At 41.2% G+C, this 24,147-nt stretch overlaps 1 protein-coding gene across 4 annotated transcripts in view; it reads right to left on the reverse strand.

Annotated features, from left to right (window-relative positions):
* LOC118401940 (CDK5 and ABL1 enzyme substrate 1-like) overlaps positions 1-24,147 on the reverse strand; it is a 33,496-nt gene that overhangs the window by 4,075 nt on the left and 5,274 nt on the right. The window contains exons 1-9 of one of the 4 annotated variants that reach the window (XM_052476723.1): positions 12,632-12,776; positions 11,241-11,312; positions 10,778-10,870; positions 9,217-9,294; positions 7,513-7,618; positions 7,181-7,349; positions 6,720-6,826; positions 968-1,074; positions 541-748 (exon numbers count right to left, since the gene is read on the reverse strand). In XM_052476723.1, coding sequence (XP_052332683.1) covers positions 541-748; positions 968-1,074; positions 6,720-6,826; positions 7,181-7,349; positions 7,513-7,618; positions 9,217-9,294; positions 10,778-10,806 — 804 coding nt within the window. In that variant the 5' untranslated portion in view covers positions 10,807-10,870; positions 11,241-11,312; positions 12,632-12,776. Of the gene's footprint in view, positions 1-540; positions 749-967; positions 1,075-6,719; positions 6,827-7,180; positions 7,350-7,512; positions 7,619-9,216; positions 9,295-10,777; positions 10,871-11,240; positions 11,313-12,631; positions 12,777-24,147 lie in introns of those variants that run through there. The other 3 variants (XM_035799639.2, XM_035799638.2, XM_035799640.2) reach the window with 3 other exon arrangements.

The raw sequence follows: 24,147 nt of genomic DNA on the forward strand, positions 1-24,147 counted from the left end.
AGATGTAGTAACTAAACCACTGTACTACTTAATATATTAGGTGAATAATATGTAGTGACAAATACTTTTGTCTACGATCTGTGAGCAAGCCACGTTGCTATCTGTCATGTGGTGCTTTCCTGTCACGCAGATATTTATAATGCTTGACAAATAACCACATCAATATTATATTACCATCCTATCATATTTTTATTACATTTTTACAAAAGTTTAACATTAAAGCTGGGATCCGCAAAAGATGTAACAGCCGCCACTGGTCGCCCCAGATGCATTTGTCATTGTTTTTGTGGATGGGGGGGGGAAAGTGTTCATTGTTTGAAGTAATATCTTTGTTGTTGTAATATCGCAAACGGATATGGCAGTTTCACTACTAAGGATTCCAGCTTTACAGGAAACACTTGTAATGAATTCATACGATATAACAATCCTATAATCCGTGCAGGATCGCGGTTTGTCTGCGTGACAGGAAAGCACTGATGGTTTCCACCAGGCTGCTCAGAGCCGAAGCCCAGTGCACGATGACAAAAGTACGACACTTACGTCTATGAGCTGCTTGACCTCGTGCTTCTTGAGGTCTCCGCCAATCTTGGCAGCGAGCAGGACGCAAGCACCGGCGCAGAGTTTGCGGTTCTGCTTGTTGAGTTTCCCCTGGAGGACCAGCTTCTCGAAGTAGACGAAGGCCATGGCTACGGTGGGTTCCTCATAGCCACACTCTTCCTGGGCCAATTTACGGATCTCTCTCTTCAGACTGGGGTTGGGGGGGGGGGGTTGAAGGTGGTGAAGGCAGGGAGATAAGACAAACGCTAAAAGGTCAAAGCTAAAAAGAAGAACCCAGTAAGTATCATAGTGTGGCCATTGTCAGTAAACTAATTTTGATACGATTAACCACAAGGGATTAAATACTGCTGCACCAAACTGATCATTTCCACATCATACTCTAATATATGTTTGGACTAGACGTCCCCACCTCCTGATTTTGCTGAGGGTCAGCCGTATGTGGGGGAACTTCTCCTTGAACGTCTCATTCATGTCCTTCTTGAGGTCAGAAGGCTTGACGTACTCTATGACTGTAGTCTGAAAGAAAGATGAATGCATTGGTGTCAGACAGACAGCACTGGTGTTAGGCTCTGTTATTGCATTTGTGCAAGTGTTATAGGTTTTTGTATACATATGTGGAAGAGGAAACAGCAGCATCAGTCTCACTATGGAAGGTGGCGGGATCTTTATATTCAGTGTTGGGTTCCATTTAGACCTGGGCAGTATACAGTTTTTATGATATTGGTCTTGATGCACAGATCGTTTTGGATTTTTACTTGAACTTTCATAACAGTATTTGAGTTTTTGGTTTGTTAAATGTGATACGCCATGTGTAACGTCCATTTTTATAGTTTACTTCGCAACTTGAGTCATTTCTCTCCGCTCTCAATTTCCATTTAAGGGGCTTTATTGGCATGGGAATCATATGTCGACATTGCCAAGGTGCAATAAAAAATAATTACAGTAAACATTACACTTACAAATGTTCCAAAAGAATAAAGACATTTCAAATGTCTATAGTTAAAGTACAAAAGGGAAAATAAATAAACATATGGGTTGTATTTACAATGGTGGTTCTTCACTGGTTGCCCTTTTCTTGTGGCAACAGGTCACACATCTTGTTGCTTTGATTGCAATGTTTTTTCACCCAATAAATCTGGGAGTTTAACCAAATTAGATTTGTTTTTGCATTCTTTGTGAGTTTGTGTAATCTGAGGGAAATATGTGTCTCTAATAGGGTTATACATTTGGCAGGAGGTTAGGAAGTGCTGCTCAGTTTCCACCTCATTCTGTGGGCAGTGTGCACATAGCCCCTCTTCTCTTGAGAGCCAGGTCTGCCTTCGGGGGCCAGGTATTCTGCCACTGTGTACTCTCTGTTTGCTCTTTTTTTTGTCAATTCTTTCCAATGTGTCAAGTAATTATCTTTTAGATCTCTCTCTCCATGCGGCTTTCCACACAGACCTAGCCCCGACCCCCTGTCACTTAAGGAACGCATTTGTTCCTCGACACACTTGCATGTGCTGCCTTGACAATGCGGTCTGAATAGAACAATGTTGATGACAACTATGCTGTTTTCACTTTGCCTCTTGATAGACATCCACTAGCGTTATATAATTACATGATTCGTTTGTGTTTCTTACATCTGCAAACAGCTAGTTTGTATTTTTTTAGCAAGTTAGGACTAAATCGTGTTAGCCGCTAATGTTAATTACTAGTTAGCTGATTATTAGCTAGCTAGCTAATACATGTACGGAGTCAGAGCAAACGTTATCAGCCATACAGCCTGATAATACCAGTGATGGTGTAGACCTAAAACCAGCATGTTTGTGCAACAGTATCTTCTCAAACAAAGAGGAATACGCAAAGCATGAATATGTTAAGAAAATAAAAAACATGTATCTAAAGTTTGTAGGGTCCCCTAGGAAACACAACACTTGTTCCTACCCTGCCTGTCACAATAACTCCTCCCTGGCATTTTCATTTGTTGTCCTGTCAAACAAGACAATTTAAAAGTGCCCACTATTATATTCTAACCATATCATTAGAATACTCATTATATTTCCATGATTCCAATAGTTCACCCAAGTGTTTTGCTAAAAAATCACAACATTTACAAAAAAGACCTAGATTGTTTGCCCATATTGTGCTGCCCTAAGTGGCAGTGTGGAAATGATATCAAGTTAGCTATGAAAATGCTGAAAATTATTTCTGGTCAGTATAAAACAAATGAGAATGGAGAAAGACCCATTGAAATCACATATAATGTATGTGTTGCCACCCTAGGGTCACACACTACTCAAATAAATAATAAAATAACTTTTATTATTCCAAAAATAATAATACCGCCATATCGCTCAGCCCTAGTTTCATTGGGTGGTTGAGTGTCGGAGCACAAGACATTGGAGTTGGGTGGCACACCATACACGGGCCACGGAAAGACAGAATATATTATAGAATGTTTGATGCTTTACATTTCCAAGCTCAGTATATTCTGTTGATGTAGGGGAGAGTGGGGTAAGTTGAATCGCCCTTGTTTCTAGGAAACTATACACAAAATGTATAATTGTACCAAATATTTAGGAAGAGGTCATCATTTCATGAAGTCTAATGGAAGAAACCACATGGAAAAAGTGGTAAGCAAGTTTTAAGTCCAAAAAACAGATATTTACCAGTCAAATTAATTACGTGTGTAAAAGGTTTCATGATGCTTGTATCTAAACCAATGTATATTTTAAGATTGGTTCTATACATCAGTTGGGCTCTCTATAAGCTTCAATATGAGATACTAAACCTAGTATTAAAGTGCATCCTTGAAGCTGTGTGGGCTAATAGTCAAAATGTTTGCCTTGGGGTAAGTTGAGCCAACGGAAAGTTGAAGTGTTTTCTTCCCAGGTGTTTTGCAAGGCATTAGCTCTGGGATATGAGGTAACAACAGAACCTGTCCTATGTTAAAAATTTAAAAAACTTAAGTATAAAGTGTTTGTTAGGTGTTAAACCTGTTAAAATATGCTTAAAATAATTAAGAGACAAGTGACAAGCTGTACTGTTTACATGAATACTGGTTATTTCCAGGGATATACAACATCCTGAAATATATGTAGATATGTTTGTTAGAAAGAATACTATTTCCCTTGACGGAATGAACAAAAAAAATGGCTCAACTTACCCGACTCTCCCCTACTGTAATTTAGCCATTGAACTTTATTTCAGGTCAGAGGCTCAACTGTTATCTAGGAAGATAGAAGGAGCCCTGCAGTTGACCCACACTCAATCTGGGTATGTGATAAGAGAGAGAGATAACAATTATGAATTTACAGCATATTGCCCAAGTTAGCTCATGCCAAGTCATTTGCTCTGCTCTAGCTTGCAGTAATACAACTTATCAAACAAGTATTTTTAACTTGATATTTTTGGTCATGGATAGTAATTCCTCCATGCAGCTCCCCATCAGAGTTCAAAATATACCATCAGCTATTTGTCACTATACTTTGACTACTGCAGCACACTTGTGGCTACTTTAGTAACTAAAAGGAATGTAATTTATAGATATTTATCTGATCACAAAGGAAACTAAACATACCAAAATGATTTGTATATCATGACACAGTTAGTAGTAGAACCTGAAAAATCAGTTAAAGAAAATGGTAGGGCTGCCAAAGTTAACATGTTTCTCGGCAAAAAAAAAAATAACGTTAATCGAGTCTCTTTCTTCACCGCACGGAACTTTTTAAGCGCACATGCTTCCGTACGGACTTTTTTTATGAGCAGAACACAACACGGAACACAGCTATAATCAATGCTTGCGCTTTTACAGCGCTGAAGACCGTGTGGCTAGCTAGCAGATTACTTGACCACTGACTAGACTATGCACAAATATGGATGGCACAGGTTAGAAATGAAAAGGAATAGGCTACTCAAATACATTTTTGAAAAGGTAGGCTGCATATGCAAGATTGGGGTGTGAAGCGGATGTGTGAGAGCGGGAGTAAGTGCATAAGAAACTCCCTGTGAGAGCGAGAGGATGTGGGAGGGTGGGAAAGTGTGAAGGCCTATGTGTGTAATGTTATCTGAACAGTACAGATGGTTAGTGTTTTCATAACATTGTTGGACAAGATCTTTGTATCCAGAGCCAGTTCTATTTTTCTTTTGTCACACTCATGTAGAATGCCTGAAGCTTTAACATAACTTAAAGCTGTGTGTGTGTTGTGCTTAAGTGTTACATTTCAATAACATAGGTAAGAGGGAGTAGGCCTACCTAAACATTGGGAGAATTAATAGCTGTAGTGAATTGTGTTGTTTAATGAATGCTGATTGGCTGACAGCTGTGGTATATCAAGGGTATGACAAAACATGTATTTTTACTGCTTTAATTTGTAACCTGTTTATAATAGCAATACGACACGGGGGTTTGTAGTATATGGCCTCCGCGTTGTTTTGTGCGTAAGAACAGCTCTTAGCCGTGGTATATTGGCTATACACCACACCCCCTCGTGCATTATTGCTTAATTAAAACATTCGGATGTAGATTATTTGAGTTTCAAAGCAGTATAACTCAATGCACTGCTTTGGCCCAATTTGAGTAAATAAAGAAATTGTGATTAACTAATGCCATTAACTCATTTAAATATTTGGGCCCTGGTCAAAAGATTTGCACTATAGAGGGAACAGGGTGCAATTTTGGAAGCAACCTAGCTGTTATGATGGCTGTTCAAAGATCTACAGGGTAGAGAGACGGGAGTGTATTCACACACCATAGACTCTAGTAGGAGTGGGAGCTGAGCCAGGGATTGAGCCAATGACCTTGCTGATGAGAATGGTCAGTCAAATAGACTCCTGTGGCTTACAGTGAGTTGATACAGTATATGATTTATACAGTGGGGCAAAAAAGTATTTAGTCAGCCACCAATTGTGCAATTTCTCCCACTTAAAAAGATGAGGCCTGTAATTTTCATCATAGGTACACTTCAACTATGACAGACAAAATGAGGTGAAAAAAATCCAGAAAATCACATCGTAGGATTTTGAATGAATTTATTTGCAAATTATGGTGGAAAATAAGCATTTGGTCAATAACAAACAAGCAACATTTCTGGCTCTCACAGACCTGTAACTTCTTCTTTAAGAGGCTCCTCTGTCCTCCACTCGTTACCTGTTTTAATATCACCTGTTTGAACTTGTTATCAGTATAAAAAGACACCTGTCCACAACCTCAAACAGTCACACTCCAAACTCCACTATGGCCAAGACCAAAGAGCTGTCAAAGGACACCAGAAACAAAATTGTAGACCTGCACCAGGCTGGGAAGACTGAATCTGCAATAGGTAAGCAGCTTGGTTTGAAGAAATCAACTGTGGGAGCAATTATTAGGAAATGGAAGACATACAAGACCACTGATAATCTCCCTCGATCTGGGGCTCCACGCAAGATCTCACCCCTTGGGGTCAAAATGATCACAAGAACGGTGAGCAAAAAAACAACAAAGGGTATATAACAAAGTATTGAGATAAACTTTTGTTATTGACCAAATACTTATTTTCCACCATAATTTGCAAATCAATTCATTAAAAATCATACCAGGTGATCTTCTGGATTTTTTTTTCTCTCATTTTGTCTGTCATAGTTGAAGTGTACCTATGATGAAAATTACAGGCCTCTCATCTTTTTAAGTGGGAGAACTTGCACAATTGGTGGCTGACAATACTTTTTTGCCCCACTGTATATAGGAGTTGTTTTGTAGTTATTTTTCAGACAATATTTTTGGGGGAATACTTTTTTTTTCTTCAGGAAAAACAAGGAAGATATCGCATGACTTGATACAAATGAACATGAGAAATACCAGTGGATCCAATGTCCTTGACCACAAATAGCCTAATTCCCATTGCTCTTACTTACATAAGGTGGACTCTTGACAGGCTGTATTAAATAAAAACATCCCTGGGTTGTGAAGAGAGCAACATGCAGGGCCATAGTAAACAGCAGACCTGTGTTCAAAAAGTATTTGAAATCGTTCAAATACTTTATCTGTGCTAGATTGAGTTGTCTGGCGCAATGGAACCAATGGACTTGTCTCAAGAACAAACCCTGTCCCTGTGGCATAAAGGCAGGCTCAATAAAGAATGAAGTACTTGAAAGGAAACAAATACTGTTTGAAACCATTTCTGGTAAGCAGAGTAGTCTCTTACCATGTAGGAGGGAAAGATGAGGACTCTCTTGTGCTTCCCACACGGCCACTGGGGATCGTCCAACAGATTGGGGTCATACTCCCGGATCAAGTCCCCCAGATCATTCCCTGCAGAGGACAAAAGGACAGTCCCGGGACCACCTGTACGTAAAATCTATACACAAATTACTAAAAGCGTCTGCTAAATGGCATATTACTAGATATTAGTCACACAATGAGCCAGGGATAAACAACGCTGGGGCTGAGAAATACAAATTGTTTTTCCACTTCTAATACAAAGTCAAGCCCTCAATGTTGAACAAGTAATTGATCAACTAAAACATCACACTGTGGATGGGGAAAAGTGATGTGTATCATCCTCACTCTGACATACACCTATTCAGAGGCTCTCTCCAGGACGGGTGGGTCCACACACTGGCCTGTATGAATGCCACAACTACTCCAGAGAATCCACTCACTCACATGCCTGACCTGTGTCGATGCTGCTCTGATTGCTGTTGGCCCGGCCCAAGCTGAGGCTGCGGTGGCTGGCGTTACGAGACTGAGAGATGGATGAAGTGGAGTCGATGGTGTTCCTGCGTCCGCTGCCCAGGGCGTTGGTGGGGTACAGGAACTGAGTGTATGATACAGTCTGTGGAGAGAGACATACTCACATTTTAACATGTGATTGGACCACTGTCTGCGCTGTTTGGACCGCTGTTACATACTCAAAATCCTTACCTATTCTCTTCCTTGAGGTGATAACTTATCTGTAACAAAGTAGGGAGGAAAGGATGTCTCCCATCCTCTCTCACCTTTCCATAGGCCCCCAGCTCCACTCCCTCCAGCCCGATCACCATCTCCTTGGCACTGACCCCGCCCGAGGGGTGACGCTGCCGCCCGCTTTCCAGTTTCACATCCCTGCCGGGGCACAAAACCTTTAGACACCCCTTCCCCTAAAACCAAAACCCCCTGCCAAACAGTCTTCTGTCTAGGGTCTAGACTCCACCTCAGCATCTCTCTCACCATCTATCACACAGAAAATAAATGGAAGCTAAAAAAAAGGAATGTGGAATTAGACCAGGTAGAGAAGCTATCATTCCATGTTCCCAGAATTCCACAGTGCCATAATGCCCCAGAGAGGACTGAGCTAATTAACAAGGCAATTGAATCACCCAGTTATTATAAACACTGGGGTAAATCAACAAAAACACTAATTGGGGCAAGAAAGGAAAACATTCCAGGAAAAAGTCCTAAAAGACAGAAGCTTGGGCTTGTGGACATCATTTAGATAATTATTATTTTAGGCCTATATGGTACTGACTATAAGACAGGGCATGGGATTTTAGCTTGGTCAGTTCTCTACATAGTCAAAGTGCATTTTGCTGCAATGACACTCAGCCAAGCAATCTCAACCGCCAATTAGCAGCATTGGGCAGTCAGGAATGAGGCTATTGAATTCATTAGGGGCTTCATTAGCTATTTAACCCTTCATTGTAGGGCTTAGGAAGATTAGGCTGCATAAATTACCCTGTTCTGCTCTTCACTAAGCCCACTAAATGGTGCTTTCTTTCTCTCTGTCCATTGTATTCTCTGTGTTAATCAGTCATTTTTCTTTCTCACTTCCTCCAAAACAAGCTATTTCATTGGGGGGCACCAGGACTCAGGTCAAACCAACACTGCCTCTTTCCCCAGGCAGGCAGGCCAGGTGGAAAGAAATATAACAGACCGGAAAGAGTTCCAGACTACAGTGGGTCCCCATAACACGAAGGAGTCTGAACCTCGTGTTGCAATAAGAAAATACAACAGTCTGACTACTGGTAAACCAGGCTCTCTTCCAAGGGCCAAGAAATATAATCTCTAACCGCACAGGGAGAACAATATGAACAACAACAAACTGAAATGTCATGTGTAAACTCCAAACAGAAACTACATAATGCTCTGTTATGGTTATGGATGGATCATTTGAGACCACTCTGAAATGTAAGTGTGTGTTATGCAATCGCAGCAAAGCGCATGCAAAGTTAAAGTGCTGAGATAAAAACATGCTACGGAATCTTTGAGGGCAGCAACGAATTGAGGAAAAGTGCAGCCTAAATGATAACAGCAAAGCCAGAGACGGTTGCAATGGGCAAAATGAAGTCGTATTAGAATGAATCTAAACAACCTCATGATGTCTTCCAAAAACAAATAGTCTAGATACAGCAAACTACAGGCCTACATGGAAACATAGTGACATGGATACAATCCTTAAATGGGTGTGATCCATTACTTTTCAGTTAATTAATTCAGTAGATTACTTGTTCACCTCTCTTGCAAACATTTATTTTGTTGTAGTAAAAAAAGCATCCACCAAAACCAACCCGTCTAGAACACTGTTCATTGTAATAATGTTATCCCCGTCCCAATGTAATAAAGTACTAGTTATATATCGGCAGAAACAAAGGGGATGTGAGAACGGGGGAAAGCAGGGAACGAAGGATTGGAAAATGGAGGTTGGCATGCTGTAGGATACATACCCTGCTTGGCTACAATCTCGATAGGGCAGGACAGAAAATACACTATACAAGGATCTTCTGCCACTGATTAGGACTATCCTATAAAAACAAAATGAACTAGGTGAAAAAGACACTCAGATTTACAGGTTAAGATGGAGGAAAAAGTGAGCAGTAAAACAATCAAGATTTAGAAAACTAAATGAAATACTGTTTTATTTATGTGTTCTGTGAGTGTATTGTGGAGTATGTAATATGTAGTCAGAGGTTTGGGAACAAAATTATGCAGATCTTTTCAAATGATGTTACTAGCCATGTCTTGCTTTGGAGACTAAACAAGACCAAACTTGTTTATCATACAATATCAGAATAGCAGCTGCACGCGAGGTAAAAACCTATAGTACAGTCAAATTGAACCACTCCTCAGTGGTTTGCATAACTGCTGCTACAATTCATTGAGAAATTGCTTCATAAAACTTTGTCACTGATTTATACTTTTTGAGTTTTGACATAAAATAACAGGCCTACTCACTGATCAATATCAACGTCACAGGCAGAATGGGACGTATGGCAATTCATTACTGCTGTATATGGCACACTGATTAGCTAGATAAGAGTAAATAAAAACAACCGCAACTGCATAGAGATTGAATGTAAAGCACAACAGTTGCTGTCCCAATTCAACCACCTAAAATCCAGAAATAAGCTTTATTAAAAGCTACTATTGAAGACAGAATGTATCAGCACACTCCTTTTTCTTCCTGGGCCAAAAGAAAGGCTTTGCACCCATTCAAATACCTGTCAAGACAGATATATAACAATTCATCAAAATAAATAGGTCCGGTACACACCCAAGTGTAAAAGGAGCTTGAGGCTTGTAAATTCAAAACATCCAGAATTTTAAAAAAGAAAGATAGTTGAATAATCTGTGTAATACAAAATCAAGTGCTGTGGAAATAGTTGAATAATCTGTAATACAAAATCAAGTGCTGTGGAAATAGTTGAATAATCTGTGTAATACAAAATCAAGTGCTGTGTAAATAGTTTAACTGTCTAATGTCTTTTAGATTCCAGGAAATATCCATAAAAGCCTATAGTATGTATTACTGAGAGAAGCTGCTGTACACTAGCTACATACAGTATCACTGTGTTATATATCAAATAAGTCATTAACATCTGTGTGACCAAATTTATTCAGTGCTCTGGAATATCTAAGTGAAAGTGCATGTATCATTGTTTATAAAAGTGAGATAGTGTGATGCGTTTCATGATTCAAGGTTGTGGTCCTCAATGTATAGCTTTGACAATATGTAATATGAACTCAATTTGAGAGAATTTCTGTGAAGATTAATCTTTCAATGAACTGCTGATCAGTCTGATAAATTATCCTATGAATTATAAATGTATCAATCAATAGTAAATTGATTGATAGTACTAAGAAATTAAGATTAGTTTAGAATAAGTGACCTACATCTCTAGTAGATTTCATTAACCTGAGAGGTATTCAAACTACTGTGCGTTCATTGGGGGGATTTTCTATTGAAGGTTTGTATTGAATTGCGGATGGGGTTGTTTTCATTCATACCTTCCATTGCGCATATCATGTTGCCTCATGTTCTTGATGAAGTGGACCTTTTTGAAGCTCTTTGGTCGGGGTGAACCTGAGAGGGTTCTGCATCTAAAAACACATTTTATTCAACACAGATCAAAACAAATGTGATTCATTGAGATCCATTTGGAGCAGTAAAAGACCACAACATGTCTTCAACAACTGTAAACAGAGAGACTGAGCCAGACCAAGACATTACAGTGTTGCCTGATGTTCCCACCACCACCCCAAAGGACATAAAATGTCTCCATATAGCAAACTGAAGTGAAACTACAGCTCCTCCAGTGTCATCATCTATCAAAATACTTCCCAGGCCAAAGCTGTTATTGACTTCTCGAGTATCGCTCTAAAACGAGAGGCTAATATGAGCAAACCAAATGTATGTTTCTGGGTGGTGTGCCGAGTTGTGTGATCTGTGACAGTTGTTGCTATACAATACCTGCGTAGAGGGGCGTTCTCCTCAATGTCTTCCAGTGTCTCCAAGGAGGATCGCTGAGAGATGAGCCTCCGTCTGTGGAGAAAAGGGAAATAAGGAGCTGGTATTGAGTTTTACAAGCAACTTGTGTTGCTGCTAACCAGCTCTACCTGGCCCTGGAAGAGGAAAGACTGGACACTATGTATTAGGCCCATTTAGAATCATTCATTCTGAATTGCAAGATATTTGCTAAATGATGGTAATTTATTTGGTAATGATTATGCAGGTTAAAACCCTTGGCTTACCATAACAGAGAAAGAAATGTGTTGATGTAATAAAATGGTTGAATCACTCTTAATCATGGGCTTTCGCAAAGAGGCCTAAATGTCAATAGAGTGAGGTTCCTTGTTCATGATAAACCCTGAACACATTTCTTCAGAATTAATGGTATTAACCACATCATTCCTTATCTAACAGCAAGCAAGGTAGTTCTACCCAAATCCACTGGTTGACCTCCATCAAATCAAATGTTACTTGTCACATACACATGGTTAGCAGATGTTAATGCGAGTGTAGCGAAATGCTTATGCTTCTAGTTCCGACAATGCAGTAATAACCAACGAGTAATCAAACAATTCCACAACTACTACCTTATACACACAAGTGTAAAGGGATAAAGAATATGTACATAAAGATGTATGAATGAGTGATGGTACAGAACGGCATAGGCAAGATGCAGATGATGGTATAGAGTACAGTATATACATATGAGATGAGTAATGTAGGGTATGTAAAAAATAAAGTGGCATAGTTTAAAGTGGCTAGTCATACATGCATTACATAAAGATGGCAAGATGCAGTAGATGGTATAGAGTACAGTATATACATATGAGATAGGGCGGCAGGGTAGCCTAGTGGTTAGAGAGTTGGACTAGTAACCGGAAGGTTGCAAGGTAAAAATCTGTCGTTCTGCCCCTGAACAGGCAGTTAACCCACTAGGCCGTCATTGAAAATAAGAATTTGTTCTTAACTGACTTGCCTAGTTAAATAAAGGTAAAATAAAAAATAAAATAAAAAAATGAGTAATATAGGGTATATAAACATAAAGAGGCATAGTTTAAAGTGGCTAGTGATACATGTATTACATAAAGATGGCAAGATGCAGTAGATGATATAGAGTACAGTATATACATATGAGATGAGTAATGTAGGGTAAGTAAACATTAAGTAGCATTGATTAAAGTGGCTAGTTATACATTTTTACATCAATTTCCATTATTAAAGTGGCTGGAGATGACTCAGTATGTTGGCAGCAGCCACTCAATGTTAGTGGTGGCTGTTTAACAGTCTGATGGCCTTGAGATTGAAAAACAGCTTCTGTCTCTCGGTCCCTGCTTTGATGCACCTGTACTGACCTCGCCTTCTGGATGATAGCGGTGTGAACAGGCAGTAGATCGGGTGGTTGTTGTCCTTGATGATCTTTATGGCCTTGGTGGTGTAGGTGTCCTGGAGGGCAGGTAGTTTGCCCCCGGTGATGCGTTGTGCAGACCTCACTACCCTCGGGAGAGCCTTACGGTTGTGGGCGAAGCAGTTGCCGTACCAGGCAGTGATACAGCCCGACAAGATGCTCTCGATTGTGCATCTGTAGAAGTTTGTGAGTGCTTTTGGTGACAAGCCGAATTTCTTCAGCCTCCTGAGGTTGAAGAGGCGCTGTTCGCCTTCTTCACAACGCTGTCTGTGTGGGTGAACCAATTCAGTTTGTCCGTGATGTGTACGCCGAGGAACTTAAAATCTTAGAAAAATGTTCAACATTGTACTGGTTTGAACCCAAATCTTAAATCATTGACGATCTAAAATCAACAAGTGATCATCCATAACAATCATTTTTATATTTCTTTAACGGTCTGGAGAATGAATGAGTAGCCTAAACTAACTGGACCTCTTAGTCTGGCCCATGTACATTACCTTCACGTTTGACGTGAAGAATAGCTAAAGTTTCTATGACTTTGTACTGTGCCGTCTTGTCAGGCACAGTGGCTTATTTACAAAGCAAAGCTGTAATCATTGACACCAGCACTGTGTGACTGACTGGCTGGCTGCTGTGGTCAATGATCACTGTTGTGTTCTACATTCTGACCAGTAGCCTCTGTGTGAGATCATGTAGAATGGTTAGAACATTCTAATCTAGAGTAAGAAACTGGTTTAGTTGGTAATTAATGCTGCTTTTCTACTAACATCAGTGTATACATACATGTTATACTGTGGCACAGTTGGTAGAGCATGGCGCTTGTAACGCCAGGGTAGTGGGTTCGATTCCCGGGACCACCCATACGTAGAATGTATGCACACATGACTGTAAGTCGCTTTGGATAAAAGCGTCTGCTAAATGGCATATATTATTATTATTATTATTATACTAAGGAACATGTTTCCATAGCTAGCAGAATCAACAACCTGTGCATAATCAAAACCGTTGCTTTGTGAGAAGATGTTAAAGGTCACAGTTCGCCATTGTTATGCAAATGCTGGCTGAAAAGTACCAGTGGCCCATTTAGAAACGGGTGCCGGCCCACGTAGATGGAAACAGAAAAGTCTGAGCCTTTTGGGTAAAAGACTGAGGTAAATCCTATATGGAAATATGCCATAAGAGGATAAAGACAATGGCTGCTTCATTTTGTTGTAACACTGTTTCATCACACACAGGCCTTTCTTTCACACTTGGGTTGCATGACTTAGCCAGCGCAAAATCTATTAGCCCATGACTATAAAAAAATTTAAAAAACATATTGCACAACTCCTGCCAGCCTGCTTGTCAGTTGTCACCAAGCTTTCAGGCTCCACTAAACATGTGGTACTTATTTAAATATACTCAATGACACTCAACTTGACTTGTCACCTCTTCAATTACCAATTCAGAGAGAGAGAAAGAATGAGCTGATGATAAGAGTATGCTCTCCGGATAGTTAATCAACTACAGAACAGCAGAACAAATTAACAAAAAATGACTGTCCTTGACAAACTCCCAGCAGTAAGCAAGCCTAAACCAATAGAGGATGATTCAACAGTCTTTATACCACATAGGTGAGACTACATCATGTTTACAGGGGAATGTGGTTAGAAACAGCAATTGGAAAGGAAACAAGTTCTAAAATGTCTAGCACTGAGATGTGCCAGAAATTGTAAACATGGTCAACTACATGGCTTTCATCCACTCTGCACTGAGATGGAGGAATTCATTCATTTACATCTTCATATTTAACAAGGATAATCTCTTGAAGTTGAGAACCTCTCTTTTGAGAGAAACCCGGCAAGAAAGTAATGAAGGAAAGCATGTAGCCTACATGTTATGAATTCTCATCACATCCCCTCTCTGAAGGTCAAAGAGATGGATCATTGACATTTACTCCAGAGGTGTCGAACTGCTGCACCCTCTAACAATCTGGCCTCAATGGCCATGTACTCTTATCTCCACAGCAAGAAGAGTATCTGTGTAGCACTTTGTGACAACTGCTGATGTAAAAATGGCTTTATAAAATACATTGGATTGATTGATTGATTGATTATGGATCGTCAAGGTATTTGTGGCCGACAGGCCCGGCGACATCCTCCAGTGAGAATGCTGCGTGATGGATAGGGTGGCTACCATCATGCTAGCCTAAAGGCTTACATTCCTAGCCTGCTAGCTGCGCTAACATGCTAAGGTTTACATTCCTGATGAGGTGACACATTCATCTGTTGCACAGAGCAGAGCAACTGCAATGAAACCTATGTCTTAGCTACAGTGCATTCGGAGAATATTCAGAGCCCTTCCTTTTTTCCACATTTTGTTACGTTACAGCCATATTCTAAAATGTATTATCACCCCCCCCCCCCTCAATCTACACACAATATCCCATAATGACAAAGTCGAAGGCAGGTTTTGAGAAATTAAGCTCAGGTTCATCCTGTTTCTATTGACCATCCTTGAGATGTTTCCGCAATTTGATTGGAGTCCACCTGTGTTAAATTCAATTGGACATGATTTGGAAAGGCACACACCGGTCTATATAAAGGTCCCACAGTTGACAGTGCATGTCAGAGCAAAAACCAAGCCTTGAGGTCGAAGTAATTGTCCATAGAGCTCAAAGACAGGGTTGAGTCGAGGCACAGATCAGGGGAAGGGTACCAAAAAACTTCTGCAGCATTAAAGACCCAAGAACATAGTGGCTTCCATAATTCTTAAATGGAAGAAGTTTGGAACCACCAAGACTCTTCCCAGAGCTGGCCCCCTGCCAAACCCGAGCAAACGGGGCGGTCTAAAAATTGACACCCTTAATAAAAATAATAAAAATACCCAGCTATATTGTAAGTGAAGGAGGTGACCAAGAACCCCATGGTCACTAACAGAGCTCCAGAGGTCCTCTGTGGAGGTGAGAGAACCTTCCAGAAGGACAACCATCACTGTAGCACTCCACCAATCAGGCCTTTATGGTAGAGTGGCCAGACGGAAGCCACTCTTGAGTAAAAGGCACATGACAACTGGCTTGGAGTTTGCCAAAAGGCCCCTAAAGACTCTCAGACCATGAGAAACAAGATTCTCATTCTCAAAGTAAAGAGATCCTTGATGAAAACCTGCTCCAGAGCACTCAGGACCTCAGACTGGGGTGAAGGTTCACCTTCCAACAGGACAACGACCCTAAGCACACAGCCAATACAACACAGGAGTGTTTTCGGGACAAGTCTCTGAATGTCCTTTGAGTGGCTCAACCAGACCCCGGACTTGAACCCGATCTAACCTCTCAGGAGAGACCTGAAAATATCTGTGCAGCAATGGTCCCCATCCAACTTGACAGAGTTTGAGAGGATCTGCAGTGAAGAATTGAAGAAACTCCCAAAACTCAGGTGTGCCAGGCTTGTAGTGTCATACCCAAGAAGACATGAGGCTGTAATCTCTGCCAACGGTGCTTTAGTAAAGTAGAGAGAATGGTCTGAATACTTATGTAAATGTTACTTTTTTTATACAATTTTTATATAAATTAGCAAAAAATTCTGAACCTGTTTTTGCTTTGTCATGATGGGGTATTTTGATTGTAGATTGGGGGGGGGGGACAATTTAAACCATTTTAGAATAAGGCTGTAATGTAACAATGTGGAAAAAGTCAAGGATTCTGAATACACTATGTCTCTCCACCTTCACCCTGGAGAACATGTTAACCAGAATAGCTAGGCTGTAGCAGTCAGCAGAGCAAATACAGCCCTCACTGTCTGTTAGAAACATAACAGTGACCATGACCTCATCCCAGGTACTCTAATCTATCTATTGCCATGACAAATTATTAGGTTCACTCGATTACAGATGGCTTACTGTACCAGATGTCATTGGGTCAAAATCTTATCACTGCTGCAAATTTCATTTTTGGACAGAATATTTTATTTTTATTTTGACTATTAGGTTTTTCTTTCACAGTTTGTACAGTACACATCTGATGAAGTGAACCCATAAACTAGTTTCCACTGTTCAGCGGGACGCTCAGACTGATCCAGCTACTGTAGATGAACAACAGCAGGCCAGCCAGGAGGTGGACGTGCAAAGGATGTTTTCCACACCCGTGCAAACAATAACACACGGACCAGACTACTCATTCACTTCAACAAGACTGATACAGCCAGCTATTGATGTTTAACTGCAGGTCAAATCAAATGTTATTGTAGGTGCTGTCACGTTCTGACCTTAGTTCTTTTGTTATGTCTTTGTTTTTGTACGGTCAGGGTGCGAGTTGGGTGGGTTGTCTATGTTAGTTTTTCTATGATTTGCTATTTCTGTGTTTGGCCTGGTATGGTTCTCAATCAGAGGCAGCTGTCTATCGTTGTCCCTGATCGAGAACCATATTTAGGTAGCCGGTTTTCTATTGTGTTTCGTGGGTGATTATTTTCCGTGTTAGTGTTTGTACCACACGGGACTGTTTCGTTGGTTTCACTTTGTTATTTTGTATGTTGTAGTGTTCAGTTTGACTTATTAAAATGGACAATTACCACGCTGCAAATTGGTCCGATCTCTCTTACTCCTCATCAGAGGAGGACGAAAACCCTTACAGGTTCAGCGAAATGCTTCTGTTTCTAGTTCCTACAGTGCAGTAATAATACCTAAAAAATACACACATAATCCAACAAGAAATAAATACATTTTTAAAAATAGCAGAATGAGCAATGTAAGAGTGCGGAATATACATGACCAAAAGTATGCTACTCAACAAACATCTGCTTCCAAAATCATGGGCATGTAATATGGAGTTGGTCCCCCCTTTGCTGCTATAACAGCCTCTCGTCTTCTGGGAAGGCTTTCCACTAGAAGTTGGAACATTTCTGCGGGAACCTGCTTCCATTCAGCCACAAGAGCATTAGTGAGGTCGGGCACGGATGTTGGGCGATTAGGCCTGGCTCACAGTCAGTGTTCCAAATCAATTCAAAGGTGTTCGAATGAGTTGAGGTCAGGGCTCTGTGCAGGCCAGGCAAGTTCTTCCACACCGATCTTGATAAACCATTTCTGTGTGGACCTCGCTTTGTGCAGTGGGGCATTGTCATGCTGAAACAGGAAAAGGCCTTCCCCAAACTGTTGCCACAAATTTGGAAGCACAGAATCGTCTAGAATGTCATTGTATGCTGTATGTAGCGTTAAGAATTTCCTTCACTGGTATTAAGGGGCCTAGCCCGAACCATGAAAAACAGCCCCAGACCATTATTCCTCCACCACCAAACTTTACAGTTGGCACTATGCGTTGGGGCAGCTAGGGTTCTCCTGGTATCCGCCAAACCCAGATTCGTCTGTCGGACTGCCAGATGGTGAAGCGTGAATCCTCACTCCAGAAAACGCCTTTCCACTGCGCCAGAGTCCAATGGCAGTGACATTTACACCACTCCAGCCGACGCTTGGCATTACACATGGTGATCTTAGGCTTGTGTACAGCTGCTCGGACATGGAAACCCATTTCATGAGGCTCCCGACGAACAGTTATTGTGGCCGACGTTGCTTGCAGAGGCAGTTTGGAACTCGGTAGTGAGTGTTGCAACCGACGACAAATGATTTTTACGTGATTCAGCACTCCCGGTCCCATTATGTGAGCTTGTGTGTCCTACCACTTTGTGGCTTAGCCATTGTTGCACCTAGATGTTTCCACTTCAAAATAAGAGCACTTAAAGTTGCCCGGGGCAGCTGTAACAGGGCAGACATTTGACGAACTGACTGGTTGGAAAGGTGGCATCCTATGACGGTGCCACATTGAAAGTCACTGAGCTCTTCAGTAAGGCCATTCTACTGCCAATGTTTGTCTATGGATGTGCATGGCTGTGTGTTCGATGTTATACACCTGTCAGTGACAAGCAATAGCCGAATCAACTAATTTGAAGGGGTGTCCACATACTTTTTTGTGTTTGTGATTATATATACAGTGGGGCAAAAAAGTATTTAGTCAGCCACCAATTGTGCAAGTTCTCCCACTTAAAAAGATGAGAGAGGCCTGTCATTTTCATCATAGGTACACTTCAACTATGACAGACAAAATGAGAAAAAAAATCCAGAAAATCACATTGTAGGAATTTTAATGAATTTATTTGCAAATTATGGTGGAAAATAAGTATTTGGTCACCTACAAACAAGCAAGATTTCTGGCTCTCACAGACCTGTAACTTCTTCTTTAAGAGGCTCCTCTGTCCTCCACTCGTCACCTGTATTAATGGCACCTGTTTGAACTTGTATAAGTTCAAACAGGTTCAGTATAAAAGACACCTGTCCACAACCTCAAACAGTCACATTTCATTTTTTTTTTTTCATTTTACCTTTATTTAACTAGGCAAGTCAGTTAAGAACAAATTCTTATTTTCAATGACGGCCTAGGAACAGTGGGTTAACTGCCTGTTCAGGGGCAGAACGACAGATTTGTACCTTGTCAGCGCGGGGATTCGAACTTGCAACCTTTCGGTTACTAGTCCAACACTCTAACCACGAGGCTACCCTGCCGCATTCCAAACTCCACTATGGCCAAGACCAAAGAGCTGTCAAAGGACACCAGAAACAAAATTGTAGACCTGCACCAGGCTGGGAAGACTGAATCTGCAATAGGTAAGCAGCTTGGTTTGAAGAAATCAACTGTGGGAGCAATTATTAGGAAATGGAAGACATACAAGACCACTGATAATCTCCCTCGATCTGGGGCTCCATGCAAGATCTCATCCCATGGGGTCAAAATGATCACAAGAACGGTGAGCAAAAATCCCAGAACCACACGGGGGGACCTAGTGAATGACTTGCAGAGAGCTGGGACAAAAGTCACAAAGCCTACCATCAGTAACACACTACGCCGCCAGGGACTCAAATCCTGCTGGTGCCAGACGTACTGGCTTAAGCAGGGGGACACATGTCCAGGCCCGTCTGAAGTTTGCTACAGAGCATTTGGATGATCCAGAAGAAGATTGGGAGAATGTCATATGGTCAGATGAAACCAAAATATAACTTTTTGGTAAAACTCAACTCGTCGTGTTTGGAGGACAAAGAATGCTGAGTTGCATCCAAAGAACACCATACCTACTGTGAAGCATGGGGGTGGAAACATCATGCTTTGGGGCTGTTTTTCTGCAAAGGGACCAGGACGACTGATCCGTGTAAAGGAAAGAATGAATGGGGCCATGTATCGTGAGATTTTGAGTGAAAACCTCCTTCCATCAGCAAGGGCATTGAAGATGAAACGTGGCTGGGTCTTTCAGCATGACAATGATCCCAAACACACTGCCCGGGCAAAGAAGGAGTGGCTTCGTAAGAAGCATTTCAAGGTCCTGGAGTGGCCTAGCCAGTCTCCAGATCTCAACCCCATAGAAAATCTTTGGAGGGAGTTGAAAGTCCGTGTTGCCCAGCAACAGCCCCAAAACATCACTGAGGAGATCTGCATGGAGGAATGGGCCAAAATACCAGCAACAGTGTGTGAAAACCTTGTGAAGACTTACCGAAAACATTTGACCTCTGTCATTGCCAACAAAGGGTATATAACACAGTATTGAGATAAACTTTTGTTACTGACCAAATACTTATTTTCCACCATAATTTGCAAATAAATTAATTAAAAATCCTACAAATGTGATTTTCTGGATTTTTTTCTCATTTTGTCTGTCATAGTTGAAGTGTACCTATGATGAAAATTACAGGCCTCTCTCATCTTTTTAAGTGGGAGAACTTGCACAATTGGTGGCTGACTAAATATTTTTTTGCCCCACTGTGTGTGTGTGTGTGTGTGTGTGTGTGTGTGTGTGTGTGTGTGTGTGTGTGTGTGTATAGACAGTATATTAATAGCAAAGGTGTGTACAGCAGTGACCAGCTTTCAATGACTCTGTACATAGGGCAAAGCAGTCTCTAAGCTGCAGGGTAGAGTACCGGGTGGTAGCTATTAACAGTGACTAAGGTTCAGGGCAGGGTACTGGGCAGAGGCCAGCTAGTGGTGACTGTTTAACAGGCTGATGGCCTGGAGATAAACAGCTTCTATCAGTCTCTCGGTCCCAGCTTGATGCACCTGTACTGTCGCCCCCTTGATGGTAACGGGGTGAACAGTCCGTAGTTCGCATCTAAGTAGAGCTGCCCATGAAAGACACCATCTGTCTGTGTTTTTGTTTACTCAAATGGTTGTTTAATTTATGGAGTTCTTTTTTTTCTTCTTAAAACTACATTGTTGTTTAAGAACTTTAAGTAAGCATGTCACTAAGGTCTACAGCTGTTGTATTCGGCGCATGTGACATGACAAGCACTGTTCACATTCAATGAATTTCAAGCATGGTCTATTTAATCAATCTTAACAATTCCTATAGACATCCTATGAGGACATTCAAAAACAATTGGTATGTAACCTGACAGCTATGCTTGTCGCTTTTTAGGATAAGGAGCTGTAGTGCTCAACATAAAAGATTCAATTGTTTCACACGCACACCCATTGGCAGCCTGCCATGGACATTGTCTTCCCGTTCCACTGTCGGGTGACAGAGTGGAAGTCAATCTAATGTTCTAGCCTTCTTACAATTACAGGCCAAAGAAAAATGAATCATTTGGGGGGAAAATCCAATCAACAAAGGCTATTCTCAGCCCCTTCGGTCTTTCTTCTCCAACACATTTACAACAACGCTGCAACAACAGTCAATTCCTTCCTGCTACTGTAGCAGTGGGGGAGCTCTGAAAGCGCGTCTCGGCAGAAATATGTCCCAACGCTGCTAAATTCTTGCCACTGCTGTAAAAAACTATATATGAATATAGGGGAAACACTGCTGCAGACATGGATAAAGGACAAGAACACATACCTATATTGTTCAAAACACACAGCACCTTGTGGTTAGTTGCTCTGGTTGCTTGACATATAGTAAAACCACTGAATCCATCCTTCCCCCTTCCCTTTAAATAGCATGTGGTTTAGGGTGAACAACAGTGCTACTAGCATTGTGGAACTTGAACTAGTAAACTTGTACTGCAAGTGCCATTTTGGAAATAGAGTAACCCATCATGTCTATCTTTCTTATCAAGACTCGTTACCAGTAATGCTTTAATTATGGTGGCCGTTTTAACCATAAAGGCCTATCCTGCAGCTGCTTCGGAGATTTCGCTTACAGTTCAAGCCACGAGTGTTTCAGAGGCAAACTAGCCTAAGATTGCTGCTTACATAATCATGTAATTATGCCAACCATTCCTTCACCAAACAACAACCTCAACCTCTTAACCAAAAGGATATGACTCAATTGCACAAAACTGCAAAGGACCATTGTAATGGTTTATACTGCATGTGGTTTCTCTGCTATGGTTTCTCTTGGCTTCATAGTCTCCCTGTAGTAAGCTTTCGATCACAATGAGGACTTCTGAAAAATGGTTTAAAACACAGGGACATTGGAGTGCAGAATATAATTTACTGCATTAACTGTCAATCCATAAAATTTTATGGTAATTTGATTTTGTGGCAACATTCACTAAGCTAAATTCATTTTAAAGCGGTTTAAACAGATCCACACCTCGGGCTGACACCTTTACAGTAGCAGCAAGACAGAGTGGGCGCCTTAAATTATGCTAGAATGTAAAAGGCCATTGTCTATGAGTCTAGCTTGAGCAGTAGAATACTGCAGCCTATGTAAACTCAACCATAATTTGCATGCATTAGAATCAATGCACACCGAATAAGATGGTTTTAAGCAGCTCTGAGCGCTGATCTCAGAGTATCTTTTGGCAGCTGATCTGAGGGTTGGGGATTCCTGGCTGGGAGCAGGACTGGAGGCCATGAGAGAGGGAGGAAGATGGAAAGAGAGAAATAAAGAGTATCTGGTATGGTGCCCTTGGGAGAGGAAGTGGAGTGAAGGACAGAAGATGGAGATAAACAGATAAAGGAGAGTCTGGCCGGGCAGCGTCTCTGAAAGCCTGGGCGTCCTGCCTTTCCCTTCCCAGCCAAGGTTCTCTCTCTGGATCTGGCCACTTTTCCACCAAGCTGCTGCCCTGGGAAAACAGACCAGGCACTGTGTGAGAGATGCCCATCTATGATGTGTCTGTGGAATATGGCCGGGGTCCCTCAACAGTTCGCCTTAGTTATTACTCAACAGCTTATAATTTAGTTTACAGTGGCAGCCTCCTTTGACTGACCGCATTCCATAACCTGGGGGGGTTTAACTACTGAATCATTGTAATGTACAGTGCCTTCAGACAGTGTTCAAATCAAAGTTTATTTGTCATGTGTGCTGAATACAGTGAAATGCTTACTTACAGGCTCTAACCAATAGTGCAAAAAAGGTATTAGGTGAACAATAGGTAAGTAAAGAAATAAAAACAACAGTAAAAGACACGCTATATACAGTAGTGAGGCTATAAAAGTAGCGAGGCTATAAAAGTAGCGAGGCTACATACAGACACCGGTTAGTCAGGCTGATTGAGGTAGTATGTACATGTAGATATGGTTAAAGTGACTATGCATATATGATGAACAGAGTAGCAGTAGTGTAAAAGAAGGGTCGACAGTGGTGGGACACAATGCAGATAGCCCGGGTTAGCCAATGTGCGGGAGCACTGGTTGGTCGGCCCAATTGAGGTAGTATGTACATGAATGTATAGTTAATGTATAGTTCACACCCCTTCACTTTTGTTACAATGTGGGATTCAAATGGATTTAATTATATTTTTTTGTCAACAATCTACACAAAATACTATGTTAAAAATACTGTAATGTTAGTGGCTTAAAAAATATATATATATATACAGTATATCACAAAAGTGAGTACACCCCTCACATTTTTGTAAATATTTGAGTAGTATATAATAGTATAGCTTTTCATGTGACAACACTAAAGAAATGACACTTTGCTACAATGTAAAGTAGTGAGTGTACAGCTTGTATAACAGTGTAAATTTGCTGTCCCCTCAAAATAACTCAACACACAGCCATTAATATCTAAACCGCTGGCAACAAAAGTGAGTACACCCCTAAGTGAAAATGTCCAAATTGGGCCCAATTAGCCATTTTCCCTCCCCAGTGTCATGTGACTCGTTAGTGTTACAAGGTCTCAGGTGTGAATGGGGAGCAGGTGTGTTAAATTTGGTGTCATCGCTCTCACACTCCCTCATACTGACTGGTCACTGGAAGTTCAACATGGCACCTCGTGGCAAAGAACTCTGAGGATCTGAAAAAAAGAATTGTTGCTCTACATAAAGATGGCCTGGGCTATAAGATGATTGCCAAGACCCTGAAACTGAGCTGCAGCACAATGGCCAAGACCATACAGCGGTTTAACTGGACAGGTTCCACTCAGAACAGGCCTCGGCATGGTCGACCACAGAAGTTGAGTGCACGTGCTCAGCCTCATATCCAGAGGTTGTCTTTGGGAAATAGATGTATGAGTGCTGCCAGCATTGCTGCAGAGGTTGAAGGGGTGGGGGGGTCAGCCTGTCAGTGCT

The sequence above is a fragment of the Oncorhynchus keta genome, chromosome 23 (genome assembly GCF_023373465.1).
Source record: "Oncorhynchus keta strain PuntledgeMale-10-30-2019 chromosome 23, Oket_V2, whole genome shotgun sequence".
Classification (NCBI taxonomy): domain Eukaryota; kingdom Metazoa; phylum Chordata; class Actinopteri; order Salmoniformes; family Salmonidae; genus Oncorhynchus; species Oncorhynchus keta.